Source organism: Heloderma suspectum, chromosome 6, assembly GCF_057233095.1.
Source record: "Heloderma suspectum isolate Gila_16-S chromosome 6, 16-S_ref, whole genome shotgun sequence".
NCBI lineage: Eukaryota > Metazoa > Chordata > Lepidosauria > Squamata > Helodermatidae > Heloderma > Heloderma suspectum.
This window is the reverse complement of record NC_139463.1, coordinates 31,330,977-31,354,410: the sequence shown is the minus strand read 5'-3', so window position 1 is coordinate 31,354,410 and position 23,434 is coordinate 31,330,977. Positions and strand designations below refer to the sequence as shown.

The 23,434-nt window shown below is 45.7% G+C and overlaps 1 protein-coding gene across 1 annotated transcript; it reads left to right on the top strand.

The window, feature by feature from the left end:
• Window positions 1–1,312: 1,312 nt before the first annotated feature.
• Window positions 1,313–21,987, top strand: GOT1L1 (glutamic-oxaloacetic transaminase 1 like 1). Its single transcript, XM_084807248.1, has 9 exons — window positions 1,313–1,424; window positions 2,647–2,831; window positions 4,887–5,010; window positions 8,505–8,617; window positions 10,196–10,288; window positions 12,781–12,931; window positions 15,591–15,756; window positions 18,478–18,620; window positions 21,812–21,987. The coding sequence occupies exons 1-9, from the start codon at window positions 1,313–1,315 to the stop codon at window positions 21,985–21,987; spliced, it is 1,263 nt and encodes a 420-aa protein (XP_084663374.1).
• Window positions 21,988–23,434: the final 1,447 nt, after the last annotated feature.

Genomic DNA, 23,434 nt, shown 5'->3' with positions numbered 1-23,434 from the left:
CATGCTCGCTTTGTGGTCTAGTAGCCTGGTGGGGAATGGGAGGGGGGTGTTAAAGGTTTCCAAAAAGGTCCTCTTGGATGGTATTCTCAAGCATGAGTGGGAAGTGTGGTATTCATCAGGAGCAAGTAAGCACCTAGACTTGCCTTCAGGGCTTTGGGACCCAGGGGTGGGGGAAAGAACCTCATCAGGGCTTCCCTAATTCATATGTCCATACACTTGGAGTGGGACTTGAAGAGCCTCTCTCCACCCTGAAAAGGTGTGATGAAGTGGGGCCAAAGTAGGCAGTACACTGCTTCTGGCTTGAGACAGGTTCAGACTTGCCCTTAATTAGGCAAGCAGGAGAAGGACACACGATGGCTTCTGCCCTAGCTAATTCCCACAAAACTTTCAGTGTCTGTGTGCATCTCCAATGTCAGCTTTCCCCAACCTGGTGGCTTCCAGATGGTTTGGACTTCAGTTCCCATCACCCCAGACAGGATGGACACTGATCAAGAATTCTGGGAGTTGTAGTTAGTCTGGGAGGTATATGGTAATAAAGTTGTGTCCCTGTTTAAACCAACACAACTGTCTCTCCTTTTTGTTCTGGGTGGCCGTAATACAAGAGGGCAGTTCCTTCCCCAAAAAGACTTTTGATCTACAATCTAACTTGGGAGAAGAGAGGAAGAGGAGGGAAATGGAGGTGGAAGCAAACAGGAGAAGAGTATGCATTTATTTCAGTCACATGTGCTTAGGCTTAGTTACAGTGGGATACAGGATCATGGCTTTTGCTTCTGGTTTCCTGACCCCTTTAAGAATCTCTCTTGTGTAGATTAGATAGGGGATCACCTCCTGAAATTCTCCTAGAAGGCACTAGGTTGGAGGAGACTGCACAACTGGAAGAAGTACTTTGTTTAATCTGCCCTGAATCTACCACTCATCCATTTCAATGGGTGATCTGGAGTTGTCATATTATTGGAGAAGGAGAAAAATATTCTCGATCTGCTTGCTCCGTGCCATGAATAACTGTATAAACCTTGGCTCTCTGTGCGTGTCTATGTATGTGTTTCCCTACTTAGTCAAAGGAGAGAAAAAATACACATTCCATGGACAATCATGCATGCTCACTTCCATCATATAGGCTCCTTTCTGTCAATGGTCTTACCTCAGAATGTTTAGATGCAAATATTTATGGTATCCCAGGAAACCACTGTCTTAAGAGTTCCATCAGGAGAAGCATTGGTGTGGCCCTTTCTGAAGTGCTCTAAGCAAGCATTTGCTGGCTACTCTTTGAGCAGACGAAAGGCCCGCATGAAAGGTCTTGCTCGGCTAGGCTATGGAGACTCTTTCAGTCTTCCTTGATGTTCCATTAGCCAAAGCAACAGACATTCCTTTGGATGCCTACAGGGCAGATCCTTCACCCCAAAAGGTGTGCCTTGGCAATGCAGGTAAATCTCCTGGCCAAGCGTGGTTGTCTCCAACCAATACTGTTTCTCTACCAGCTGCTTTGCATCCCTTCACAGGGTTGTGAGTAGGGAAGAGTGCATAATCTACAACATTGTCGCAAAGAGTCGACAAATATTCAGCCATTAACATGGAGTTGGAGACATGGAATCAACCTTCTGCTGCCCCTTCTGAGAACAGAAATAGCTTTGAGCCAAAATAGATGTGTGAACCCAGTGGCTTCATGACAGGTCTGAGGTCAGGACTGCATATGTGCTTACATGTATACATCAGTCAATAGGAGTGGGACCGTAGCCCAATGGTAGACTACATGCTTTGCATGGAGAAGATTCCTGGGGTTCAGTCTTGGGCATCTCCAGTTTAAAGGATTGGCAGCAGCTGATAAGAAAGATATCTGCCTAAGACTCTGGAGACCCACTGGCAATACTGGACTGGATGGACAATAGTTTGACCTGGTATAAAGAAACTTCCTATGTTGCCTTATACAAGGTCATAATTCTGCACCAAATTGAACCCAAATTCATTGCTGAGAAAGGCTTGCAGAGACAGTGGGGTTTGAGGGATCTGAAGGAATTAAGAAAGTTGGTGTCACAGAGGTGTCCTGGGCAGTTCCAAGCATATGGGGCAGCAAGGAAGAAAGGGTAGCATCATTTGGGAGAGAAGGAGACTTTGGGACAATGGAGGGTGGTGGAGCTGGAGGAGGGAGGATAATAGACAGGGTTATATCTGGATGCCAGAACAGCAAAATATGTAGGAACAAGGCTATGGAGGGTTAATGCTGGATCTGGGACCATACAGGAAGCCAGTGTAAGGATTTAGGGATCAGTATCACATGATCAGAGTAACAAGAAAGGCAAACAATTTTGGCAGCAGTATACTGGGTAGATGTGAGGGGACCAGGGTAAGACAACAGAAGATCAGAGATCATAGTAGTCAAGGCAAAACATGACCAGAATGTAGACTACAAGTTTTGTCAAGGGGACAAAGAAGAAGGGCCACATTTTGGCAACACTGTAAAGGGCAGCAAAAGTCTAAGTAATTTGGAACTCCAAAATTCCAGGGGGAAATTCAGTTCAGAGGCCTATGTAGGGTTCAAGTGACCTTTCATATGAGAATAAGGATGTGATTGATACATGAGAGTGCCCCTATTTTAATTCCTGAAGTGTTGGCCGGTATGTCTCAGGTGAGCCTTGCTGCTTTTCCTAGGCTGTCAGACCGATACTGCGGAAATAGTCTGGATACCACCAGTTGTGCAACGAATTCTGCTTCAAATCCCCCAAGACCCAACGCTGGACCATGAATACCTCCCAGAGCTTGGCATTGTGGAATTCACCAAAGCAGCCATGGAACTCATCATTGGCAAGAATAGTCGTGCACTCTTAGACAACAGGGTATGGCTTTTAAGTAATATCACCAAAATTAGATGTAACTCAAGAGTTAAACAACCCAGGAATTGCCAGGTCACAGAGTTGGGGAGGGGGGAGATCCTTGAGACATCATTCAAACTAACCCCATACATACATACATACATACATACATACATGATAGTGTTCAGAAGCTTGAAGGGCTTCTTTGTTGTTGTTTATTCGTTCAGTCGCTTCCGACTCTTCGTGACTTCATGGACCAGCCCACGCCAGAGCTTCCTGTTGGCCGTCGTCACCCCCAGTACAGTAGCATAAACTCTCTCTTGTTCTCTTTTAAATGGTGCCCACTTCTACTGGTGTCATGGGATAGGATAAGAGGGTGTTTAAGGACAACAGGAGATTGGAGGGGGGAGTTTGGATCAGGGGAAGGGTTAAACAGCACCTCTTCCAGTTTCACTGCTCCTTCAATTAGGGATATTGGAGAAATCTGCAATGGAACCAAATGAGTTTAGATTTTTATGAATCTGACCTGCGGATTTCACAGTGGATCAGCTTTCCCCCGTCAGGCAGATTCCATGGGCTTGCAGACTATTTTTCTAACCTTTGGGAATTTTGCACAAATTTCATCATAGAAAAATATGCACTTAAAAAAAAAACACAGCAGAAAATGTGCATTTCCTCCATAGGCTAAAGTGTGAAGATGTGCATTTTGGGGGGATTTGCACATTTTGTGGAAATTTGCACATTTTTGCATGTGCAAATTTGTGCGAATTCATAAACTAAAAAAAAAAAACCCAATTCCATTGATGGGCAGATGATGGAATGAAAGGCTCCTGACAACCTGTGGAACAGGGACGGAACGGATTTTACACAATCCCTACATCCCTACCTCCAATGAATTCAAACTGGAGCCTTCCACAAGTGCTTCCTTTTTCTTTTTCTTTTTTAATGGATCTGCTGTATTACATGTGGTTTGGCCTTCTTCCAGCAAGAGGTAAAGGAAGGTAAAGGAGAAGATGGCCAGACCCCACCCAGCAGTAGTAACATGTGGAAGGAGGACAGTTGGGTCACAGCAATCATCAGCAATCCATAGGGCTGGTCGTAACATCAGGCAGAGTGCAGTGATTGCCTCAGGTATCAGCTCCTGGATGGCATGAAAGGACAGCGAAGTGTTAGCTTTTAATTTGTTGTATTTTTACTCAGTGGTGGAGGGGTAAATTTGGAAGTGTAGGTGCTCATCATGACAGCCCCCAGTGCAATGCTCTCAAGGAGAGTTCAGAAATCCAGGCCACTGTGTGGACCCATATCAGCAGGCCAGTTCTGGCAGTTTTATGTCCACCAGGAGCACGTCTTTTGTCAAGCTAATGGGCTTCAATTAGTACTGTGCTGAGAATTCCTCCCACATTTTTTTTCACCATTCTCCACTACGCCACTGTTTTTACTGCCAGGGACGGGGACAGGTGCTTGTGGGATTTTCTGCCTTATGTGCCAAAATAACTTGTCTGGTTTTGGGTACAATGTACCTTGATTTGGATGGTTGGCAGTGGAGGCTGGTGGCTCAGATGTCAGTGGGGCAGGGAATCCACTCTGGCTTTCAGTCAGAACCCGTCAGAACTCTCAAAGAGATATCCAAAGTGCTGAACCCCATCCCCCAAATGGGCTCAGCACCTTGGGTAGCTCCTTTAGAGTTCTGGACTGAAACCCAGGGTGGATTTACTGCCCCACTGAAATACAAGTCACCAACCTTGACTGGTTGGTGGGTACCATTTGCTGCTCTGCTTCAGGCAGCAAAATGTCTTGGGTTGGCCTTGGCAATCCAAATGACAATTGCCAAGGCCCATTTTTTAGATTGTCAGTGGTAACTGGGTACTTGGATATTCATATTCCCTCTCCCTCTGTCTCCTTCCGTTCCTCCCCCCCCCCTCTCACACACACACACACACACACACACACACACCTGCTTTGGGGCAAGCAATGTTTTGTATTTCTGGAAGTTTGAACTGTCAATCCTAGATGCTTGGTTTTATTTTTTTAAAGAAAGAAAGAAAAAAAGACTGTGTTCTCTGTTTTTTCTGTAAACAGGCAGGTGGTGTTCACACAATAGGCGGGACAGGCGCTGTGTGGATTGGAGCTGAATTTCTGCGCCGGTGGTACAAGCCCAGGGGTTTAACTTCAGCAACTGTCTATATTGACATACCACAATTGGGTATATGATTTCCCCTCCTGCTCCATCACTTAGTTTTGGTCTAGTCCTACAGTTGAAACGACAAATCATGGGTCATGCTGCTAGCAGGGGATGTGTGGGTGGTCAGACAAAATCCTCCACGCACACTGAAAGTACTCATGAAGGGGGCCTCAAAGCTATGCAGGCTAGACCAGGGTTGAGCAACTTCAGGTGGTCTGGGGGCCACCTCTGCCCCCAGACACACACACACACACACACACACACACACACACCCGTGGGCTGCCTGCACCCTGCCGCAGCATCAGCAGCAAAACAAATTATTAAAAACCACTACAGGATTTACTGAGGACAAATTAAGCTTGAAACAAGCTAAATTTGTCCTCAGTAAGCCTCCATAGTGGTTTGGGCAACCGCCAATAGGGTCTTTCCCCCTTACTTTTGGGGGTGACGGGCAGCAGGGTTACACTAGGGTTGGCAGCAGCCACACAAGAGTGGCAGCAGGGGCGCATGCATGCTACTCACCCCTGGCCTAGGCTCACCCCCCCCCCCACAGGTTCACAGCATGTTGGAAGATGTCCCTCCTCGTGCCAAGGAGCTCTACGTGTCTACATTAGTATATGGGAGCCATTTGGGGAGAGTGCCCACGTTACTCCCTTAATATTCTGAATGTGTCCATTGACCCAAAATGGTTGGGGACCCCCTGTGTAGAACCTTTCTCCAAATACATGGATGGCAAGAGCATAGGTGGGTCTAGACCACACAGCCACATAAGCCCTCCTCACATGTCTTTTCAATGTGTGGAGGCTGGAGGGATCATCTGAATCCAGATGAGACCATGATGAGTGGTAAAAATCCAGTCTGTAGTAGTGCAAGCAACATAGCTGATAGTGTCTTTCAGAACTGTGAAATCAAGAGGACTCCTAACCATCTCCAGCATAGTACCCATGGATACCAATGTGTCTACAGATATTGTCTTTGTGCCTGCCAGTCTCCCTGCCCCTCCTGATTTTTATTTTGTTTCTTGCAGTATTTTTTAATACATTTTTTAAACTGGGAGGCTGGCATGCTTCAGAGCAAAGTGCAGCCATCCAGCACTATCTGTCTTTGGATTCAAAGGAGTGTTGTTGTGCTTTGGAACTCAGAGCCCACTTCTGACTTGTACTTTTGTTCTTGGTTCTCTTTCTTTTAGTCTTACCAGTTGCCTTCTGGGAAATGAGTGGTTTGTCCTGCCATGCCCACCATGGTACCCATTTTATGAATGGCCAAGGCCTTCCATAGCAGCCATTTTGTGAGAATGCTTACAACAGTCTCTAAAACTTCCAAATGTGCCCACTGACCAAAAAAAGGCTAGGGACTCCTTTACTCTAAGCCCCAGATGCTATTCCTAGCTATTTATTTTTAAAACCCTCTCAAGGTGGATCACAAGATAAATGCAATATAACAACAAGCATCATAATTATTAGAAGCCGGTGACAAGAGTAAAGCACACATCCCACCCCAAAATACTACAACCCAAAAAGCCATCGGAGATAAAACTAGTGCTGTGCTGAAAATGTCTCCCACATTTTTTTCAACCATTCTCATTCAATCTGAGAGAAAATAAATTGCTTTTGAAAAGAAATTCAAAGGAGAAATTTCAGAGAATTTTTCATGGGTTGGGTTTGGGGTTCTTGTGCTTACCTTACTTATGGGGTGGCTGGAGAGTGTGTGTGAGTGTCTTGTCTGTCATTGTACAGTCATCTCTGCAGCAGTCTGCTACTCCTCAGCTTCCTGCACTTCAGTTAAAGCCATCATGAGGAAGATGTCATGAGGCAATTCCTCCCATGGAGCTATTTCAGTTTAGGAAGTGCAGGTGGCCTAGGAGGCTGCAGAACAACAGAAAGATGTGTAACAGAGAGGAAAAACACACACAGCACCCTCGGCCACCTTGCAGTGATTAGGCAAGCTCAAAACCCAAAAGAAATTTAAAGTTCTGCCTCAGAAAAGTGGAAGCCTTGACATAGTTGATGCTGTTGCCACTTGCAGGAGCAGTGCAATAAACCAAAATCCCTTGGGAAAAAAGAAAGAAGCTGTGCTACAACCCCTGCCAATAGTGAGCCCTATCTGTGAGAAACTGATGGAGAATTTCTCCTCCCTTAGGAGATATTCGGTGAAATTCTTCCCGCAATTTCTCTGCCCATGAATAGACTGGAGAATTTTGAGAGGCTATTTGTGCACAGCTCTAGTTAAAACCACTCTCAGTCCAGTAAAAAACTAGAACTCAAGAGAAGGCTGTGGGAAATAAATGTGTCTACAGCAGGGGTGGAGAACCTCAGGCCCAGGAGCCAAATCTGGCCCTCTGGGGTTGCCTGGAAGGCCACGCCTCTTCCCTCAACCACCAGTTGTTTGGTGTTTCCAGGCTTTTGTGCATTCCCCCGCCCTCCGATTCTAAAAGATTGAAATGCCTCTCCTAAGGCTTAGTTACTGCTAGTAAGAACATTTAAGTGCAAATATGCTGGTATTTTTGGTCCTGCCTTTTGCCTTTGACCCTGCCCAGCACTGATATATGGCCCCTGAGAATTTCTCCAAAAGGGAATTAGCCCTCTGGGCTGAAATAAGTTCTGCACCACTGGTCTAGAGACTTAAGGGGTTTAGGATGATTTAGCTCCTAAATCAGGCCATCTTCTGCCCTGTCCAGCCCAGCACATCTGATGAACATATGAAACTGTTCTATGCCACTGGCCCACCTATTTCAGTATTGCCTACTCTGGCAGGCAGCAGATCTCCAGGGATTCAGGCAGAAGTCCTTTAACTGGAGATTGGATCTAAGACCTTCTGCATACAATGCATGTGCTCTGCCACTGAACGATGAGCCGCTCCCCATCTCTTACACATGAGTATACTCCTCTGTCCCAACCAAAATATAAAGGTGGTACAAATCGCTCTACTGGTGTGAAGGTTTGCGACCTACAGAGGTAAAGGGATAAAAGGTCAGGCTTAAGAGTTTTTTTGTTGGAAGGGGGTATCCCTGAGAGGAGTAGTTTCACTTGCCCAGTTAAGTTTCAGTTTCATTTCCCCAGTTAAACTTCATTTCTTCAGGTTTGAAGCAGTACTTTTGGTTTTGAGGGAGGAGGGTGAGAGAGCCAGTAAAAGCAAAGTCAGCAAGACCAGAGACTGAAGAGGGAGCAGGAAGAAGCAGCCTGGAGAAGTCTAAGTACAGCTAGGGTAGAGGAACTTGGATTTTTGCCACCTTTATTTTCTCTTGATACCTTTTGTATCACTCAGCTCTATTGTGTAAATACCTTTAGTTGTGATTTGCTTGCTTTAATTTACCAGTAAACTGTTGTGGGTTAACCTTGCTTCTAGAGTGTCAATCACCCCACACCTACAGCCTAAGCCCCACGGTACTGAGAAGGGGAAATTTAAAAGAAGGGAGGTGGGACTCTTAAGGAGGCAAGAAATCCTTAAGGAATTGCTCAGGGGGTCCAGGTCAGAAGGGAAACCCTGACAACTGGGTTTTTTACCCATCTTTTCAGGCAGTCTCGGTTCAATCTTCAAACATGCTGGCTTTACAGACATTCGTACATACCATTACTGGGATCCCATCAAATTGATGGTCGACACTGAAGGGTTACTGAAGGAACTGCAGGTATAGTCATAAGAATGTAAGAACTTCCCCGCTTGAGCAGACCAATGGTTCATATATAGTTCAGTTTGGTGCTAGACTGTTGGGCTTGAGGGAAACTCAGGTACAAATCTCTGCTTGGTTATGAAGTTGACTGGGTACCCACCCTCTCTCTCAGCCTAACCCACTTCACAGGGCTGTTGCAAAGACTTTAAACTCTTATGGAGGAAGGATGCAGTACTAATGCAATTGATGAAATAAATACTGCATCCTGCCTCCAACAAAGTCCAGCCTGTTGTCCCCAGGAACATAGAAAGCTGCCTTATACCAGGTAAAATGATGGGTAGTCCTATGTAGAATAGACCCATTGAAATGAATGAGACTTTAAGGTAGCCATGACTAACTTAAGTCCAGTTCATTTCAATAGGTCTACTCTGTGTAAGACTAACATGGGATACTGCCCTATTTGTCCATCTTACCCAGTATTGCCCACTTTGATGGGTAGCAGCTCTCCTGCATCTCATGCCAAGCCCTTCCTTATCACCTACCTCTTGATCCTGTCTGCAGAAGGTGCTAGGGATTGACCCTGGAACCACCTGCAGGCAAAGCATGTCTGAGAGATATTCCCTCCCCACACACCTGTTTGTGATGGAAATAATTGCTCCTGCTCTTCCTTGCCAGCATCTTACAATTGGAGATGTATTGAACATGAAGGTGTTACTCCTAGTAAGTACGGCACTATTGATGGATCATAAATTAGTCTTGGGCTTCCCCAGTTTTCTGAGAGGGACTATGGGCTTCTCTACATAAGGCTAAAATCCCACACCCTTACCAGAGCTTCTGCTTCTGGATTCCCTATGGAATTAAGATCAGCTCATTTACACATGGTTTTTTTCCCAGGGGGTTTTCTTTCTGGGCAAGTTCTAAATGTTTCATTATACATCCACTAGATGGTGCTGTGGTATATCTGCCATCTAGTGGGATTCCAGGAATTCACCAGAAATGTATCACACTTCAAAGCACAATAAAATCTCTTATTGCATTTCCCCCATTGAGAATAAAGCCGCTATAATGGGCAGAAAGAATGGGAGGGGCCCTGGAGGCTGATGACATCATGCAAAAGACCCACAAAAGCCAAGAGTGACCAATCACAAGTGCACAATAAAAGCTTCATGTAGGGAAGCCCTAGAGCTCAGTGGTACAGCACATACTTTGCATGAAGAGAGTCCCAGGTTCAATCCGTAGCTTTTCCAGGTAGGGCTAAGAAAGAATCCTGCCTGAAACCCTAGAGAGCCGCCGCCAGACAATATTGAGAAAAGAAAACTGGGCTAAATGGACTAATAGTCTGACTCTGTCCTCATTCCTAGAGCATTATAGGAAGCAGGCAGGAGCCTCTGAACACTGTGCCCAAGGATGCTCCAGGGTTGCTCTAGAATGAAGCTTCTACGGCAGGAACCATACAGCCTTACCTCTAGAGTGTTCATGTTTCCCTGGGCTTTACTTGGGGGGCTGCCAGAGCATGGGGGGGCACTTCTGGCCCATGGGCTGGACTTTTTGCACCTCTGACATAAGGTGATGAATGATGGGATGCTTTTCTTGCAGGATGCACCAGAAGGGTCTGTTGTGTTCATTCATGCTCCTGAAGAAACTGGCCTGACACCCAAGCAGTGGGAAAAAGTTGCAGCAGTGATGGAGGCAAGCCTAGGGAACAGCTTGTGTTTTTGCTATCTATCTATCTATCTATCTATCTATCTATCTATCTATCTATCTATCTATCTATCATCTATCTATCTATCATCTATCTATCATCTATCTATCTATCTATCTATCTATCTATCTCAAGAGTGATGTTAATGATTTCTGTATATCATTAACATCACTTTACTTAAGCTGTATATCATTAACATCACTTTACTTAAGCTGTCTTTGCAATATTTGCTTTATTTACAAATATGCAAGCAGAGCAAATCAGACCCTCCTTCAGCAGGGAGCACAGCTTCCAGTAGCTGCATGCCACTTTCCTGCTTGAAGTTTTCCGTGCCTCTACCATTCAAAGACTGCCAACCACCTGCTTCTTCTGTACATACACACACTCTCTGCAGAGCACTAGCCTGGGATCCCACCTCTACAGGTGAACTGCCCATTCAGGAAACATTCACAGCCATGAAAAAAGGACATTCAGCTGTTAAATTCCAGACACTAATTGTCAGATATTGTCCATCCGATTATGGCTCCAGATCCTTTGCTGGCATTGCTATCCATCTTTCTACCTAAACTGGAAAATATTTCCCACAAGGATCTCATTACTATTAGTAGCAGCCAAACTGGAAGAAGCAAAGGGCTGGAAAACCATTGCAGGATATACAGTTGATGGCTGGTTTGCAAAAACTATCTGGCAAATTGCACTGGCCAGCAGATTTAAGTCAGCAAAACAAGTTAGTCAGAGAGGTTATTAAAAGAAAAAAAGATTTCTTGAAAATTGGTTTCCATTTATATCCTATGTCAATAATAAAGCAACAATATTAAGACCATCTGCAAATCAGTACTCCTTCTGAAAAGGTATTTTAGCTACAAGAGAAACTACAATACAGTGTCCATAAGAGGACTGCGAGAGGAAAACCTTCATATGTACTGCACACAATCATAATCATACCTATGACATATGTAAATTATGAGTGTTAACGTTGTCCTGTTTATTTGATGATTTGGACCACTATATTTAAAATTAATAAATTAAGTCCTATTGTTTATGCCTTGATGCTGAATTTGGAGGCTTACAAGCATCCAGTGCAGAGCAGGGAGAATGGCAGAGGCACCCATTGCCTCCCCACTCCTCCCAGTCTGCATTTTCACTAGATGTGCTTTTTTGCACATCTAGTGGGGCACTTCAGACAGGGAGGCTGGAATGGCTTCAGGATAGCTTGTATCCCAGCCTCTCTGCTCCCCTCCACTCCCTGCCCATCAGAACACTGCCTTTGCCTGCTCTCCAAGGTCGCATTTCCAACCTTGGAGAAGTAGCTGATGTAGTTGGTTTTTTTTTGCACCGTCTGGGATGGTGAGGGGGGCAGAGCACAGATTCCCTCCTCTGAGGTCAGAGTGCTGACTCCACCTTGGATATGGGAATCTAAAATATTTTCTGGTCTGGCCCCCCGAGATGCTGTCTATGGGGCATAGGATTGCTTTCTATATAGACTGTTGAAATCCCAGACACTAATCAGGAGACAATTTTAAGCAACCTTGTAAATAAGGCCACAAAAGTTACTAGCCTGCAAAAAGCAAGCTAGCAAACCACTACAAAAACATTAGCCTGCTTAGGAGCTGGCAGAGGAGGGACAGAAAGATCCCTCCATCCCATAGCTGGGTGCAGGAGTGGCTTCCCTCCTCTGCCAGCCCACTTAGTTTCAATGCTTGGAGCAGAGGAAGGATGGCACACTCCATCCCTCCTTCCACCAGACTGCATGCTCAGCTGCATGGAATTCCATTCATGCACCTACATACAATTCCTTGTCGCCTATGGTGACCAAGCTAGTGTTTAAATCAGGAGGGGGGAACCTGTGGCCCTCCTGACTCTATCTCCCATCAACCTCAGGCAGCATGGCCAATGGTCAGGGATGATGGGAGCTGTAGTCTGACAACATCTGGAGGGCCACAGGCTCCTTGCCCCTGGCTTACAGAGTAGAATATTTTTAGGCAAAACTATAGTGCAAGACCTGGCAACGCATTGCCCTAGAGCTGCATGCAGTCCCCGGTGGCCTCGAGTACTGCCTCTGCCATCCATGGGGCCACCCATGCACTGCTGAAATCCAGTGATGCAGCAGCAAAAAAACAATCCAGTGGTTTGCTGCCAAAATTCAGCAGCAAACCCCTATGGAGACCCACAGTGCAAAACGTAGCTTGTTTTCAGGCTAAATGTGATCCTTTTGTATCTCCATATTGGTCCGCTGTCGAATTTCAGCAGCAAACTACTAATTTTTTGGCTGCTGTACCACCAAATTTCAGCAGCAAACATGTGGCAGCAGTGCAATGGCAGGAGCGCCACCACTGGGGGAGTCCAGGAACTGGAAATTGGCCCCCGGACCACCTGACATTGGCCACCCCTGTAGGAGACTCATTCACAGTAACGAGTCTTCCTCATTCACAATGATGCATCTGCTTCTTCCTACTCCTCCCCTCCATTGCTTCCCCAGGAAAGGCACCTCTTCCCCTTTTTCGACATCGCAGCTCAAGGACTGGCTTCGGGAAACTTAGACAGAGATGCCTGGGCACTGCGACACTTCGTGGACAAAGGTTTCGAGCTGCTATGTGCCCAGTCCTTTTCCAAAATATTCGGCCTATACGGTAAATCTTTGCATTCTCAGTTGGCCACACTTTATGGGACTTAGACAGTCTGAGTGTCGTCTTGAGGGTGGTTTGCAAGAAACCCCTCAAAGGATGAAAGCACACATTGAGGAGGTGGCACCAGCTAACCACATCCCTTTCCCATGTGAAAGAGGGCTTGTGTGAATTGGTAGGAACATGCATCTCCTTGACACTGCCACTGAATGCATCACTGGTGAGGGGGAGTACATGGCCAGCAGGGGGGTACATGGCCACTGAATGCATCACTGGTGGGGGGCAGGGTATATGGCCAGCAGGCACGTTGGCAGCAGATGGAGGGGTAGCTGGTGCAACCCCCTAGTGCATACTTTCAGTATGTGACCAGATTTATGTGGACCTCTTTATTGAGAATAAGGAAGCTGCTGAAATTCAGAAATAACCACATTCCAGAACAGATTAAGAACATAAGAAGAACATAAGAAGAACCTTGCTGGATCAGGCCAAAAGGCCTATCTAGTGCAGCATCCTTTTTCTCACAGTGGCCAACCCAATGTTCAGGGTTGTTCTCCAGTGACTGGTATCCAAAGGCATGCTACCTCTGATCCTGTGGGTAGTATATAGCCCTCATGACTAGTAGCCACTGATACCTTTATCCCCCTTTAAAGCCATCTAAGATGTTGGCCATCACCAGATCTTGTGGTAGTAACTTCCATAGTTTAACTATGCACAACAAGGCATTGTTATACACAGATCTGATGAGGTGGAACATTTTCTCAACCTGCAGTCATATTTGCCAGGGCTTAGATAAAATATTTGGATTACATTTCCAGATAGGTGCATGCTCAACCAGTCATTCACATCTGGGTAAAGTGCATGCACCTTCTGTATTTGCAGCTGGCTATCCTCTCCATTTTCAGTGTGAGCGAATGAACTCATCTTTACCATGCACTCAAGTCTATACTTGTACAATCTCAGGAACAGGAGAACAGGAAGCTGCCTTATACTAAGTCAGACCCTTGGTCCACTTAGCCCAGTATTGTCAGCAATGACTGGCAGCAGCTCCCTAGGATCTGAAGCAGGATTCTTTCCAGCCCTGCCTGGAGATGCCGGGGATTGAACCTGGGACCTTCTGCACGCAAAGCAGGTGCTCTGCCCCTGAGCCATAGACCGTCCCCTAATCACATGTTGGCAAGCCCTTAACTGGCTTAAAAACCATCACCTGACAGGTAGCAAGATCTCAGGCAGAGGACGTTCCTCTCACCTGCTACCTGATCTTTTTAATGGGAGATGGCAGGAATTGAACCTGGGACCTTCCGCATGCAAGGCATGCACTCTACTGCTGTGCTGTGGTCCTTCCTGCTAAAACACTCATATGGCAGCCACACATGAGTATGAACTGAGGCATAATTGCCCCAAGAGAAAGAGCAGTGCCCTAGTTGGAAATGTTGAAACTCTGCGCCAGCTCTGAGAAGGTATCGTCGCCATGTGCGAACACTAGAGGTCCCCGAAGACCTGAGAAAAGGAATTCAGACATTAGGTAGAAAAAGACGGCGAGAGATCCCTTTGTTGTTTTGGAAATATTCACTTCTTTTTCTGGGAGTATTCCCAGACTTCCCCTTGCTCCAGCAGTGCTCAGTTCATATGCTGTGGTCTGAATCCCACTGAACCTAAGTGGTTTGGCTCAGTTTCACATATTACTAGCAAGGCTGGGGAGCTATCCAGCATTGGGAGGACAAGTCCTAAGGAAAGCGTGCTGAATCAGTGGGGAGCTGTCCAACCAAGGGCTCAGACAACAAGGAAATGGGCATGAGGAAATACTGCAGGAGCAGCCGTCAGGCAGCAAGTGAGTGGTTTGATAGCTGGCCCACCCCTTCCTGGAACTTCAAGAGGGCCCTAATTCAGAGTACGTATTGCTGTTCCCTTGACTCAAGTATGACTTGGAGTATGTATCCCGTCTCCTGCTCTGAATTCCCACTTGGACTCATCACTGCCTCTATTTCTGGGGGTCCTAGGGTTGGTGGAGTCCAGTCCAGAGCTGGGAGCACTGGGTCCTTTAATGCAGCCAGTGGTGTGGTCCTCCTTCTCTAACTAAGTCTCATCAAATTCTGTGTCTGGGCATTGGCTGGTCCTGATAACAAGCTGGTAGTCTTCATACAAAATATTGCATATGAACTAAAGGGGGGGGGACCACTAGCCGACATACTTTCATGCAGCCCTCAGCCTAATTTCAAACCTCCTCTGAAATCAATCACTTCAGACCATTGGCAAGAGCAATTTATCCCTCCCCCAGCAGCCCACTTAGTGAGAAGGGAGAGAGAGAGGGAGAGAGAGGGAAGCAGGTGTCAGAAAGAGAGAGAAAGGGCAGAAAGAGAGGGGGGAAGGGGGCAGAATGGGGCAAAAAAGAGACAACCTAACAAATGACCCCTGAGGGAACTTGGTCCTCAACATTAGAAAGGTTCCCAACCCCAACCCCTTTATAGAATCTCTTCTGTCATCAGTTGTCAGTATCTAGAGAGTGTGGGTCAGGATGAGTTTCTGAATTTGGTGGAGGGACAGGAAGTGCAGTGTGGAGGCGTTTTGTGGGGCAGGGTTTGCTGTATAGAAATGTTATTGATCCAAATACAAATGATATCATTGTGGCATGCACTACATGCCATGTTCCATTTGCTTTTTCATGCAGATGAGCGGGTGGGGAACCTCATTGTGGTGACGAAAAACAATGAGACGCTGCTCAGAATCCACTCCCAGATTGCCAAGCAAATAACCATGACATGGCTTGGCCCCACCAGCTTGGGGGGACGGGTTATTGCGATGGTGCTGACCAGCCCTGCCCTGCTGTATGAGTGGTAAGGAGGAATGTAGGTAACTCCCATCTGTAATAATGAATTATCCCACAGTACTTTGCAAAATTCCAACCCATTCACTCTGGCTGAGACAAAGCAACAGAACAGAGAAGAGCAAACGAAGCAAGGGCATTCCTCAAATAAATATTCTGCAGCCATTAGTGCTATAATTTAAACGAGGCATGAGCAGGGGCTCTTGACAGCACTTAGTGATCTAATATACAGATCCTATGATTAGAATAAATTATTAAGATTGTGCCCTGGTTGAAGAAATCTTAGTCAATGAACTGCCTGAGTGATTAATTCATGGGTTTCATTACATCTGGTTAAATTTGCCTATGCAGAAGTCAAACCACTAAAGAAGAAAAAGTGATGTTCTTCTGTTTTAGATCATTGATGGGCAGAAGGTAGACCTGGATTTCCTGGGTGGTTTGCAGTAGATCAGCAAGGGTTTTTGGCTCCCAGCAACAAAATCACTCTTCTCCCCTCCACATGCCACCTGAATTTATACTGCAGACATGAAGAAAGCTTGGGGTAACCAGGAGTAGATTTCTGTGTGTGGAAGGACTGTGAGTTCAGTTCAGTTCTAGTACTCAGAACAAATTCCCAAGCTCAGAATTCTTTAATTCTAAGTGTGTTTTATTTGTACCAGGTTCTAGTTGGTTAATCTTGGTGTTCGTTCTAATAAAAAGAAAAGTAGATCCCGCAATGCTGCAGTCTGCCTACTTCTGTTTTAGATGATGCATGCATGCATTATAGCAGGCAGAGAAGCAGGAATTCTCCCTTCCTTAAAAATAACCCCAAAGCTATGGATGTCTCAATCCTGGTTGGATATCTTGGTTTATCGGATTTGCTTAAACCACAGTTTCCTGGTTCTGACATCAAGGGGAAACTAAGATATAACAAACCAAAACGTATTGAATTCAGGTATGTGAGAGAATGGAGGAGGGAAGGATGAGCACATGGCTTAATCTGCACCCCAAATCCCCTGGATTGTTGGACTGGGATCAATATGTCTGAACCAAGTTTTTCAACACACACACATACACACAGAGAGAGAGAGAGAGAGAGAGAATGACAGACAGAGAGAGTCTTGTGGCACAGGCTGTTATGGGCTAGAACAGAGGTGCAGAACCTCAGATCTGTGGGCCCAATCCAGCCCATTTGGGGTCCCAATCCAGCCCACCAGAGTTTCCCCATATGGCCATGACTCCTTCCCCTGGCCTCACCCCTTTCCCCCTGACCACCGAACTTTGGGTGGTTTCCTGGCTTTTGCACAGATCTTTTCCCCATTCTAAAAGGTTGAAATGCCTCTCCTAAGGCTGAATTACTGGCAGTAAGTGCTTGAAGCTAAACCATGTTGGTATTTGGGCCCTGTCAGTTTTGCCTTCAGTCCTGCCCGGCACTGGAATTCACCTCCCCCAAGAGCTTCTCTGAAAGGGAATTCAACTCTTGGACTGAAAGAGGTTCAAAACCCTTGGATTGGAGCCAACTTCATCATATGCATGAAGTGTTTCTCTTCAGCAAGCACCTGTCCATCTCACCATCTCCCTTCCTGTGTTTTATTTATTTATATTTAATATATTTAGGCTGCCTTTAAGGATATTAACTCACCTGAAAGGGTTAAGCTTGTAGAAAGGGGTTCTGGGGCTACCCCCAATAAGGGGAGAGCCATAGCTCGGTGGTAGAGCACATGCGTTGCATGCAGAGGGTCCCAAGTTCACTCCCCAGCATCTCCAGGTAAGGCTGGCAAAGATTTGTATCCGAAACCCTAGACAGTCACTGCCAGCCAATGTAGATGATACTGACTGACCTGGATGGACCAATGGTCTGAGTCAGTGTAGGGCAGAGCTTCCTGTGTTGCTATGAGGTACTGCTCCTCCTGGCGTTCATGTGAATGTCTGGGGTGGGGAAACCTACCCACGCAGACCTCTACACAGGTTGGCTTCCTTGTGTCATCAGGTTCTGGAATCCAGCAGGTCCTCTGCTCGCTGAGATCTAGGAGCAAATGCGTCCCTGACCCTGCCTCAGATGTCCACATGGACGTGAGGACAGGAGGAGCTTGGCTGGAAGGAGCTGTGCATCGTTGTGGGTGGGGCTTCAACCAAGTCCCCACAGCCCCTTTCTAAACCCTTTACCCCTAAAGCCTTCTTCAAAGTTCTGACTGAGTCTGAAACAAATAGAATCAATCTTACACGGTGAAATGGATGCCATACCTTGCCTAACTCTATCCTTCCCAGAAGGGCGGAAGCCAAAGTGTTTAACTAAACTCTATTTGGTCATTCACTTATATATGTATGTACATTAAAATTTGCTGTTTGACAGTATCCTTCTAGTATCTGGATCCTACTTGCTTGGGGTGATGTTTAGTTGCTTTTAAGTTATTGTATATATGCTAAAATGCAAACGCTGTTGTCAAAGGTATACAAGACGAGCACCGTGGCCTGTCACAACACAGTAATTGGCAAGATTCCTGACTTGGATTCCTGCATTGGGCAGGGGGGTGGACTCGATGGCCTTGTAGGCCTCTTCCAACCCTACTGTTCTGTGATTCTATTATTCTGTGAAGAACACCAACATCCTAGTTTTGCTGTGCTAACGTAACCCTTCTAACGAGAGGGGTTTAAAAAACAAAACAAAAAACCCCCGACTTACATTTGAGTCCTAAACAAGGATTGCCAGAGAAATCTCATGCCATATCTTTTCTAACTCCATCTTTCTCAGGAAACAGAGCCTCCAGATGCTAGTAAAGAGGATTATGCTGATCAGAGAGAAACTAAAAGAGAAATTGCGTATCCTGGGAACACCAGGTTCCTGGGAGCATCTTACAGAGCAGTCGGGAGTATATAGCTTCATTGGGCTCAACTGTAAGTATCCCATAAGCTTATTCCATTGCTAAGCCCAGGGCAGGTCTGCATCTGGGCGGTGTCATAAGAACCCAAGAAGAGCTCTGATAAATCAGGCCAAAGGCCTATCTACAAGGGAGAGGGCCTTTTTAGTGGTGGCTCCCCATTTATGGAATAATCTCCCTGATGAGGCCTGCCTGGTGACAACATTGACATCTTTTCAGAGCCAGGTTAAAACTGCCCTCTTCTCTCAGGCATTTGGCAGCATATAATGAGTTTCTTGATTGTCTCTGGCTGATGGTTTGAAATTGTTTTAGATATATGTTGTTGTGTGTTCTTTGTTTTATGTCTTTATGTGAATATTTTTTTTAATGTTTATATAATGTATTTTAAAGGGACTGCGGTGGCTTAGTGGTTAAGACGCTGAACTGCAGACTGGAAGGTCGGCAGGACAGCAGTTCGAGACCCAAGTGCCGCGTGATGGAGTGAGCTCCCGTCTTCAGTCCCAGCTTCTGCCAACCTAGCAGTTCGAAAGCAAGAAATTGCAAGTAGATAAATAGGTACCGCTTCGGCGGGAAAGGTAGCAGCGTTCCGTGCACCTTGGTGTTCAGTCATGCCGGCCACATGACCACGGAAGCGTCTTCAGACAGCGCTGGCTCTTCGGCTTAGAAATGGAGATGAGCACCACACCCTAAAGTTGGACACGACTGGTTGGGGACACCTTTTTTTAATGTATTTTAATGGTTTTTAATTTTTGTGAACCGCCTGGAGAGCTTTGGCTATGGGGAGGTATAGAAATACAATAAATGAAAGGAAATGAAATCTAGTCCAGTATTCTGTTTACACAGTGGTCAAGCAGCTGCCTGTGGATAGCCTTCGTAAGCACTAAGTTCAAATCCTGCCAGCAGTGTGGATCTTATCAGTCACTGCTGTGCTGCGATGATGAGCTGCTGCCTGGCTGCCTGGTAAAGCAATCGCAGGGCTGCTTTCACTCGGGATGTACAGACTGTGAAAAATCCATTCTGTCTGTGTTTTGTGGATTGTCAGGCACCTTTCGTTCCAATCATCTGCCCATCGATGGAATCAGATTTTGGTGTCTCTGAATTTGCACAAATTCACATTTGTACACGTGTGAATTTGTGCACATTCACATTTGCGAAAATGGGCAACTTCCCCCCAAATGCACATTTTCACACTTTAGCGTATGGGGAAAATGTGCATTTTTGGCCAGGTTTTTTTTTTTTAATGCATATTTTTCTATGACAAAATTTGTGCAAAATTTGGGAAAGTTAGAAAAATAGTCTGCAAGTCTGTGGAATCCACCCAACAGGGGAAAAGCTGGTCCACTGCAGAATCCATGGGTCGGATCCATGAAAATCTGAACTTATTTGGTTCCATTGCAGATTTCTCCAACATGTCTAGTTTTCGCCATGGATTCAGTCTTGCCTGCTTACCTGGAATTATCTCTAATCTCACCACCTCTGTTCTTTTAACACATGTGTACAAGGGTAGGTGACCCTGGACTTATTTAAAGGCTGTTCAGGAGAACTCCCTGCCAGTGGTGCAGCTAGAACTGGACCTTGGGGTGAAAGTCCAGGGCTCCACAACCAAGGGGGACCTCAAATGATCACCCAGAGAATGGCAGATGATTAGAGTATTTTATTATTGTTTAATAATAATAAATATCTTTCCAAACACTTAGCTCTTCAAATAATGCAAACACTATCAGCACTAACAAATATAATACATACATTTATACATAATATACACACATACACTCCTCCATGCTTATGTTCTGCTTAATGAGAGGATATCAAGGTTGGGGGCAGGATGTGCAGTTCCTCTACCCCCTCCATGTGTGGATTAAATATATGGAGGGAACACCTCTGAACACCCCATCTGACTATAAAATATCCTGGTATAATTCCTGGACTCACTTCAAACTTTTATTTGTTCTTGAGTTCACAGGGCTGAATTGGAGTTAAAGTTATCCACAAAGATCCCCTATGCCCCATACCTGCAAATTTCACCCTAAAACATATTTTTGCACATAAAACCAAACAGATAATCTTTACTGGATTCAGGAGGGAGTCTCTAATATGGTTAAAAAAAAGAAGAAGAGAGGGCTGTGACACCTTAAAGACTAATAAATCCATTCTGGCATAAGCTCTTGTGGACACTGACCACTTCATCAGATGAATTAAGTGTTAACCTCAAATCAGTAGATTCATCTACAAATGCTGGGGGAAGGGGTGGAGATGCAAACTGTGTTTCAGAGGAAATTGAAATGCAGAAAGTACACAGAGTGATGATGACCTTAACAGTTGCCATACACAAAATGTTGTTGGGTGATATAACACAGTCATCATAACAATGGTGAGCCTATTAACATGCAAAGTGTGATTTAAAACAAAAATGGAAAAAACCCACCTTCGTCCTTATTCAAAGCACTGAAAACAGAGTTGAATCTCTTGATGAATTGTAGTCATGCTTAAAAATGATTTCACAAGATCCTATAAAGGAAATATGGTTCTGTTCATCACTCATGAATGGTTGCAAATTAATTGGATTAAGCATTAATTAATGTTCCAATTAACTAGCTGTACTAGAGTAAAATCAGGAGTGGAACCACACACCTCATTCTGATGGTGGGGAGGATGTGAAGCAAGTTTTTCAGAGATTACCTGAGTGAATGGGCAGTTTCATGTGGGGACCAATCTCATTACACGAGGGTGGTGGGATTTCCCAACCTACAGATATATACAACATCGGCCCTAAAATCTGCAGCCACCCAGGCTAAGTAAATGCATGCATTTTGTGTATTTTACTCTGATTTTATTCCGCTTCAAACTTTTAAAGATTTTATATTATGTTTTATCAAATTGTATTTTAGAGTTTTAAGTTTTGTGAAAATAATGCATATGCTAACAATACCTTTTATTTTTATTGTTGCATTTATATCCCACTCTTTTTCTTCCACTAAGGAACCCAAGGCGGCTTAGATAGTCCCCCTCCTCTCCATTTTATCCTCACAACAGCCCTGTGAAGTAGGTTAGGCTGGGACTCAGTGACTGGCCCAAAGTCACCCAGTGACCGTCATGGCTGAGTGGGGACTTGAGTCCCAGTCCGCCATTCTAACCACTCCACCACACTGGCTTTTGTGCCTATCTGGTTATATGCCAAAGTGAATAATGTTACTGTTTCCCTGCCAGCTTCCCAAGTGGAGTACCTGGCAAAGCACAAACACATCTACCTCCTTCCAAACGGGCAGATCAACATCTGCAGCATTAACTCCAAGAACCTGGACTATGTGGCACAAAGCATCCATGAAGCAGTTGTGGCAACCAGTCTTCAAGACCACAGTCACAGCATGGAGAAGGTCGACTAAGAAGACCCGGCCAACAGTTGCATGGAGGGAGCCAGTCTGAGCATTTTGAAATAGTTGTAGAGGTAATAAAACTGTGTTTTGGAAAACCTCTGTCAGATCAGATAGAAGTCATTTCTTTGGTCCATTAGGCATAACAGAAGCCATAATCTGATCTTCAGGAAACCAAGACTTGGATCCAAGGTCTGCCTTCTGTTGACAGAACAACTCCACTTATGGAAGGTTCCTTTGCCCAGTTTTCGGGGATCCACATTTTCCACCTGCACCACAGCTCACCCCACTCAGCAGGGTCCTCTGACCCTCTGTGTAGCATTTTCTGGAGCCTGGAGTGGCTGTGGGAAGAGGAGGGGCTGGGGAGATCTGTTTTTGCCAGCCCAGTTGCATACCTCTAATTCTGGATCTAACCCCATCTGTTGAGGTCTCTTCAGTCATTGATCATTAAAATGACCATTATTTATTTACAGCATTTATACCCTGCCCTTTAGATAAAAATGCTCCCAAAGCAGCCTGCCTTCAGGCTTACGTTTAAGACATGACACACAAGGAAGAAGGATATGGAGGGAAGATAGATGCAATTAAAAATGGGGTGGGGGGAGCCTATTTGAAAAGATGGTGATGGAGACTGCTGGTTCCTCTTCCTCTCCTGCTCACAGGGCAGTTGGGTGGAATGATCTCTGTGGAGAGTGGGTAGGTAGAGGGGCCCAACTCCTGCTTGATTAAGCAGTGGCAGGGACAATCTGACAAAAACAATCTGCCATATGCACCAAAAAAAACCCACCTTCTTTGCATAATGTACTTCAGGGGAGGGCAAACTCTGGCCCACAGGCCTAATCCAGCCCAATCTGGCCTGCAGAGGGTTGGGCACCCTCTGCAGACCCCACCTCCTCCCTCGCCAAGTCCTATCCTCTGGCCTGGGGAGAGGAATCACCTTGTTATCACCCATGTCTGATCAGAGATAACAAGGAGATGCACCCTGACTTGCAGATGCTTGCAAGACCTGGTCCTGCAAGCACCATCTGAGTCCCTTCCCAGCTGACACCAATGATGCCATGAGAGGAGGCAGGGCTTTCTGGTGAGGTCCCACCCACCCAACCCCTTGATGTCATCCAGCCTTCCGAGCTTGGTCTGCCCCCACCAAAAGAGCTTTTATGCAAAGGCATAAAAATCAAATGTTTCAGCTATGTATCTACTGCTGTTGCCTACTAAAAAAAACCCCGTCAGGATGTTGTGTCCCTGCTTGTGAAAGCTAGTCCTGTTTATGTAGTCTTGTTTTTGCGGCAGCCTTCCCCAATCTGGCACCCTCCAGATGTGTTGACTGCAACTCCCATCATCCCCAACTTGCCATGCTGGCAGGGGATGCTGGGAGGTGTAGTTCAACACATTTGGAGGGCGCCAGCTTGGGGAGGGCTGCCCTAGAGTATTTGATACCGATCCATATGCTACACTCAGC